Source organism: Vanacampus margaritifer, chromosome 6 (assembly GCF_051991255.1).
Source record: "Vanacampus margaritifer isolate UIUO_Vmar chromosome 6, RoL_Vmar_1.0, whole genome shotgun sequence".
NCBI lineage: Eukaryota > Metazoa > Chordata > Actinopteri > Syngnathiformes > Syngnathidae > Vanacampus > Vanacampus margaritifer.
Window position 1 is genome coordinate 24,420,158 of NC_135437.1, and position 7,304 is coordinate 24,427,461.

A 7,304-nucleotide genomic window follows, 5' to 3' on the forward strand; every position below is an offset into this window, starting at 1 on the left:
TGTCCTATAAGTAAAGATAATTTGAGAAAATTAGTTATTTCACAATACTACTAATGCTTTGTTTTAATTATTACCAAAGAAGTAGCTCTCCTTTTCAAAAAGTTTAGTGACACTAAGTCTAATACATACTGTGGATTCTTCGTCAATGATGAAAAATGAGTACCTTATGCTGATATAAGATGATGTCATCACAGATGTGACTTGTGGATCTCATTTTTCCAACTCTGTTCCCAACTGTACAATTTGAGCAGTCTATCTTATTTTTAATAAAGAAGTGCCAGCATATTTTACCAAATCTTGCTGGTTTACTGTTGATATGAGTCATCTTAAAAAAATATCGCGGTTATATTCTTCATATTCTCGTTTCACATTCCTCTTCTGTCATCTGAATACCGCTCGTTAAATCTCGTATTGTTTTTTTAATAAGGACTTTGTGAGGAGAGTCGGAGGTTAATTGTTTTCTTTCAACCTTCAAGGTTCGACTGTAGTTGTAAGTCACACTACATTAGATGAGTTGTTATCTATTCCGGATAAATGCAAGCCATCTGCGTTTCTCAGCCCGTGTTATGATTTTATTCACGTGAAAGGGCCTTACACTGGTTCCGGATGACGCGTGGTCCGTCCACTCTGTCGCTCATGTCTACGAGATGAAAGCGGAGGTGGACAAAGGCTTGAAGTTCATGGAAGGGAGGGAGAAAGACTGGCAGGTATAAACACTGACTTCCTACGCAACGTGTTCCCCAGATGAATGATGTTCGAATAAGCTCGTACGGTTTTGCTCTCATCGGAATCATTCACATGAAACAGCCTTGGGAAAGGTTCTCTTTAGTAAGTATTGTGTCATTGCAGGTATCTGATATGCTGGCCAGTCACAACTATTGGCACTGGGCACTGTACTTCATTGAGAAGGTAAAGATGACTGTATAATGAGTTTTCTCAGTCAGGCGCGAAGTTGGCAGCCAAATAGTTTTTGGAACTCGTATTTTGTGATATGTTTTCTCCGGGGTAATTTGAAGTCCGCAGTTGATTATATTGCTAGATTAATTTGTGTTTGCATCTGTTCTATTCAATCCTACCAGGCAAGCATATCTCGAGTCTGACGTTATTTCTATTTGTCTTTGTCACCTTCCTCTCCACAGGGGCAGTATGAGGCTGCACTGCAAATATTCGATTCTCAGGTTAGTTATTTTCCATTCCAATCTTAAGCAGATGTGCTGTGACAATGCAAATTGATTGCATGTGCCAGGACACAGATTGAGAATTTTTGCCCCTGCAGTTTTGACGTAACCAAGCTATTAGAAACACTTCTCAGTGTGAGCCAGTGCAGTTCTCTACCAATTTCTAATTACGTTGCTACAATAATACCTTTCTGGCTGTCAATCAATACGTTTCTACTGCACTATTATATAATTTCCAGACATGGCTTATATTAAAGCTCATAAAATCGTGTTGGTATACCCAATGTTATGGCTGCTATTATGACTGTAGCAATTGGCGTCATCTGCCCAAGATGATGATTATTTCATGTCAACATTCAGAGGGTGCAAAAGTCCCGTAACTGACAGCAACAAAAACATTTTACCATGTTACTTTGTGTTGCCATAGGTTTGAAAACAACAGCAGATTTTACGAGCTGACACTCATGAATGCTTTAAGACTCACGCAGGGGGATTCCAGCAGCAACTGCCTTTATGTGTTGCCTCGTATATGTAATTGTGTGAATCTTTGCCATGTCACATTTTGTATTTTTGAAAAAAAAAGTAATGGCATACTCTGTTTCTGAAAGATATTCAAACGTTGTAAAGCCACAGGATCCATGTTGGACATGGTAGATGCCAGCTCTCTTCTCTGCAGACTGGAGATGGAGGGTAAGAGACATGCTGCTCATTATTCATTTTTTAAATTCATTCTTAAGAAATCCTCAAAATGATTAAATTCCAGAGTCGTAACATTTAAATTATGTTAAGTTAAATGTTTTAACCCTATAAAGCCTGAACCATGAAATATACACAGCAAATGTTCAATTCCAGTGTTCGATCAAATATGCTAGGATAAAAATGTATGTTGGGGTGGATGTCGGGTGTAACCTGAATAGCACTACCTTGAGTGTTAAATTGACCACACCCTCATTTCCGGTGAAGGAAAAACGTTCCAATTTTCCAACATGCTGTCAACATTTAAATAGTGACACATCCAGTTGTTGTTGTTGTTGTTGGAGCGGTGTGCATCAGTGGTAGAGTGGTTGCCTCCCGACCCAGAGAGCGTGGGTCTGATCCCAGCCCAGTGTGACTGTCAAAGTATCCTTGCGCAAGATACTGAACCGCCAGTTGCTCCTGATGCCGTGTCATCAGTACAGGGATGTGATTTTTCCGCTAATTCGCGGAATTCCGCTTTTTTTATCTCCAAAAATAAAAAATTTAAATTTCCGGGGTTTTTTTGGGGGGGGGGGTTTGTAGTTCATTGTGTATGCACATGACTCAGACAGATAACATATTCTGCTATAACAAAGACATTTGTGGTATGCTCTAATATGAGTTACTTTTCATTTGGTCATGATACAATTATTTGTTCATGAAATTTGAACTCTTCAACATTATTTATGTGTTAACTTAGTAATCACATGAGTTAGATATGATGATATTCTCAGTGATAGTTTTTAAAAGCAAAGGCAGTCCAATGTTTTTGAATGTGACTGATTTTGAGTTGACTAAAACTGCCATTTTATATGGGATAGTTCAATATACATTGAAAATTTATGCTGTTGTTTTGTCTATTTCTTTGTCATGTGAGTGCATTGAAAGTACTTAAAAACACGGAAAACCCCCCCACCAGGGCACTGCCCTGGATCTAGCTGGGTGCCGGCGGCCCCCAGACCCCCGGCTAAATTTTCAGATAATTTCACTTTGGTCAAATCACATCCTTGTCAGTAGTCAAAATGTAAAGTGTTTTGAGGACCTTATAAGGGGGAAAAACGTTATTTAGTACCATTTCCCAGAGTAAAATGTAGTTTGAGTTAAATTTTTAACACTGATACTAGTGCAATACACTCATAAGTGTTTAAACTCCAGAGTTAAGTGTAGTTTGGCAGAATTAAATGTTTAACACTGACACTAGTGTAGAGTACTTTCAACACTACTCAGTGTTTACCAGTGTAGATTATTAACACTATCCAGTGTTGGAGTAACACTGGTTAAGTGTGAAAGAAGTGACACTTTGAAAAGTGTCCGATTTACACTCATTGGTGTGGACACATAAAAACTTTCCTAAATTCAGATTTTTCAAAAATAGAGTATTTATTGGTCCTTTTGAACAATTTTTTTTTAATGAAAATCAACTTCGACATATGACTTTTGTGTCATATTTGATACCTCCGGTCACAATGCCTTAAAATGTACAGTTTCCATTTATAACTGTCAAAAATATACTAATAAACGGACATATCAAACATATTAGTATTTCCCAGAATCAGAAAGAACATTTCCCACTATTAATAAGTAAGCATAGGTGTCTCTCCTTTGTCAATTGGGGCGATCTAGCAAGGTCGCTGGAAAAGCCATCAGCTGGGTGATACTGCCCTCTAATGTACTATCCGTGCAATGCATGCGTCATATACGTCACGGTTTTAATGGGATTAAAATATCTTATTTTCATGAAATAGAGTGCTCAAAATGTCTTGTATTTAATATGACACGTTTGGCGTTACAGGGTTAAGTACCTTTTTAACACAGCTGTGGAAATCTTATTTTGAGCTACAAGCTTGGTCAAGGAGCAAACTAAACTTGTATATCAAGGCACCTAATTATATGTTTTTAGAGGTCATGCAACCTTTCATGAATAATATTTGCATGCATGTTAGGTGCGTCTGTGAAGGACCGCTACCGGGAGCTGCTCCAGGTAACGCTGCCTCACACCGATGACCACGTGACCCTATTTAATGACCTCCACTTCCTCATGGCATCCTTGGGAGCGAGAGAGACTGGCGCTTCCCAGCGTCTGCTGGAAGGCCTCCAGGAATTGGCTAAGTAATTTCTGCACCATTTCCTCTCTCCACCGCTCACCTCGACACCATCATCCTTACATAAGAACCAGCGGGGCCTTATGTAAAATGGAGACGGGAGCAATGTTGAGTGTAGGATGAAGGGCGTGTGCAGACAGAATGGAGAGCAGCAGTCCAATTCACAATGCAGAGTCCTGCAATTGCTTCTCCCTCGGGCTTTTGTGGTTCTAATCTGTTTGGGCAGCCTGACCACAGACAGTCCTTTCCCATTTTGTTCTGCAGAAAACCCACGAAAAGCTACCACTGCTGCTAGAAATTGTCATGTCTTTTCACTGTTACGTAAGTCCCAGAGTTACTTCTGGGGGGCTTGAGTGGGTGGCAGCTCTTGAAAGATTGAAAGTCAATTCCTAGGTGAGAGATGGATGCGCTCCACTCTGCTTTAGTCATCGAGCGGAATGTCAGCGAATGATTTAAGCTTTGCATTCATTTAGTTATGTCACTTATGTTTAAATGGTACCGTTTACATAATCCGGATTTTGCAGTAACGCAATGCTCCGATTTATAAACATAATCCAAGATATCCGCATGAGAATATGGAATCATCTTTGTGGAATGTGTTGGTAGTGAGCTCAAATGTCACAGTCTTTTACAACACGGGATAAAAACTGTGCCTTTTGATTTGCCGTTCGTTGTCCCAATAAGGAATTAAATGGCTTTGTTAATGTACTAACGCAAAGAAATCAGAATACCGTGCTGTCCTTAATGTGCAAAGAAACCATAAATAATACTACAAAATAATCAGTATTGGAAATAGAAATATGATATGTTTTTTTATAACAGCTACCAGTTATACTGTACAAGAAACCATTAGTTACTTTTTTTTTTTTATGAGAGAATTGTGCTTTTTTTTGTTGCCATCCGATTTTTGTTTTATGGAAGTGACAGGTCTATGTTGGACAATCATTAATGTGGAACAATTGGCACACTTTTGTCAACATTGCAGCAAGTTTGTCTGGTTTTTGTTTGGCACTTTGCACCCTCAGATTTAAAGTAACATCCTTTATATTTTCTGTTACGTTACGTTATAATCAGGGATGTGATTTTTCCGCTAATTCGCGGAATTCCGCTTTTTTTATCTCCCCTCCCCCCCCCAAAAAAAAAATTTCAGATTTTTTTTTTTTATTATTATTATTTTTTTTTAGTACTGTAGTTCATTGTGTATGCACATGACTCCGACAGATAACATCTTCTGCTATAACAAAGACATGTGTGGTATGCTCTAATATGAGTTACTTTACATTTGGTCATGATACAATTATTTGCTCATGAAATTTGAACTCTTCAACATTATTTATGTGTTAACTTAGTAATCACATTAGTTAGATATGATGATATTCTCAGTGATAGTTTTTAAAAGCAAAGGCAGTCCAATGTTTTTGAATGTGACTGATTTTGAGTTGACTAAAACTGCCATTTTATATGGGATAGTTCAATATACATTGAAAATTTATGCTGTTGTTTTGTCTATTTCTTTGTCATGTGAGTGCATTGAAAGTACTTAAAAACACGGAAAACCCATGAGCTCCGGGGCCCTGGACCTAGCTGGGTGCCAGCGGCCCCCAGACCCCCGGCTAAATTTTCAGATAATTTCACTTTCGTCAAATCACATCCCTGTATAATGGAAAAACAAACGTTTAAATATACCACGTTGTGGCGTGTCAAACTAAATGAGAAAATGCTTCTTTTTTTTTTTTTTTATTGTCACTCCATCAGAAGCTTAAAATGATTTCATCTAAGTTGAACATGTTTGTCACATCGCTTACACACACTCGACCTGCCTGCTCACGTGGAATAGAATTTCAAAAGAAAAGTAATCTAAACGTCATTCACTGTCAGTGTGAATGAAAGGCAGCAATCATTGCACACTTTTAAATCCACTGGTCAGATGCTAAGATTGCTCCATTCTTTTCTTTTTTTTGCACTCTCCTTTGCAACCCTTCTGTGAGCTACTAAATGGTTAGTTGCATCGCTGCAACATATTGACTGTAAAATTCAAATGTCTGGCTTCAGGACTGTTCCTGACCTTTGGCACAGCAACGTGGTCGCTCATGAAAATGGGCTTGTAGATTATTTATCTAGCTGGCACGCAACGACTCAGCGGTATTTCAACAATTTTAGTGTTGTGCCATTATCAAGTTAGGAACGTGCCACGTCTGGTTTTAAGGCCATGTGGGTAATGCGTGAGAAATTGATATTACTTTAGCACTGCTGACTCTTGTAGTGTTTTCACTAGCTTCTGGAAAAGAGCCATTATGTTCTATTAGATCTGCAAGTGTCGTGTGCCATTGTCTTTATCCCCAATATCCTTCTCTTTGCAGGGCGCCAGGCGACAACACACAACATAAGCTGGCCGGACCCATAGGGGTGCCCATGTGTCAAGCCTTGATGGAATACGACGAAGGAAACTACCATCAAACTGTGGAGTTACTTTACCCTTTGCGCTACAGCACGGTGCAGATAGGGGGCAGCGATGCGCAGGTAAGAACACAGGAAACAGACGACGTATTGATTTTCTTCCGAAACGTATTCTGCCTTGAGGCTTCACCTTCTTTTTGTTAACCACCATCTTGATCACGTTGAATTTCGTCTCTTGAGTAAAAACAAATCCCCGTTGTTATGAAAGTGGGCCAGAGGTAAAGAATGCCCTGCCGAAGAGCTGCGGCTTTTCAGCCCATGAATATACTGCGCCGGCGAGTGTGAGAATGTTGAGCACAGTGCACACACATGAATAATGAATCTCTGTGATGGATGCTGATGGACTTCATGCACCGTGTCCCCGAGGTGCGACAGTGTACATAGAGTGTAACTCCAAACAGTAGCGAGCCAATATGTAATGTAGAAATGCAGAGGTTCTTTTGTTTGCTAATGGCTTTGTCCACTTGTTTGCAGAGAGATGTCTTCAATCAACTGCTTATTCATGCGGCCTTGAAATCGGAGAATAAGCGCCACCATAGACTGGGCAGGTAATGCACTGTTGGGAGTTACACCCCCCCCCCCCCCCCCCCTGTGTGACTGCTGAGATATCATGTAGTGATAAGATAAAAGAAAAACATGGACATGACACGGCGGTCCGGTCGCATTATGCAATCTGCTGACTTTCCATGTGCACACTGATTCAGGATTCTTTCTGAGTTGACAAAACAGAGCGCTGTTAAGATGTCTTTATCGATTATGTTATCTTGTCAGCTTCTATTCTCTCAGAATCTGTTTTGATCTCCATATACGACGTTGTGTTGAATTCCAATAG

The 7,304-nt window shown here is 39.6% G+C and overlaps 1 protein-coding gene across 2 annotated transcripts in view; it reads left to right on the top strand.

The window, feature by feature from the left end:
- The window catches only part of ttc38 (tetratricopeptide repeat domain 38), a 71,353-nt gene that overhangs the window by 7,350 nt on the left and 56,699 nt on the right, over window positions 1-7,304 (top strand). For both annotated transcript variants that reach the window (XM_077567370.1, XM_077567369.1), the window contains exons 7-13: window positions 588-707; window positions 850-909; window positions 1,140-1,178; window positions 1,787-1,868; window positions 3,857-4,022; window positions 6,376-6,535; window positions 6,947-7,020. In XM_077567370.1, coding sequence (XP_077423496.1) covers window positions 588-707; window positions 850-909; window positions 1,140-1,178; window positions 1,787-1,868; window positions 3,857-4,022; window positions 6,376-6,535; window positions 6,947-7,020 — 701 coding nt within the window. The remainder of the gene's footprint in view (window positions 1-587; window positions 708-849; window positions 910-1,139; window positions 1,179-1,786; window positions 1,869-3,856; window positions 4,023-6,375; window positions 6,536-6,946; window positions 7,021-7,304) is intronic.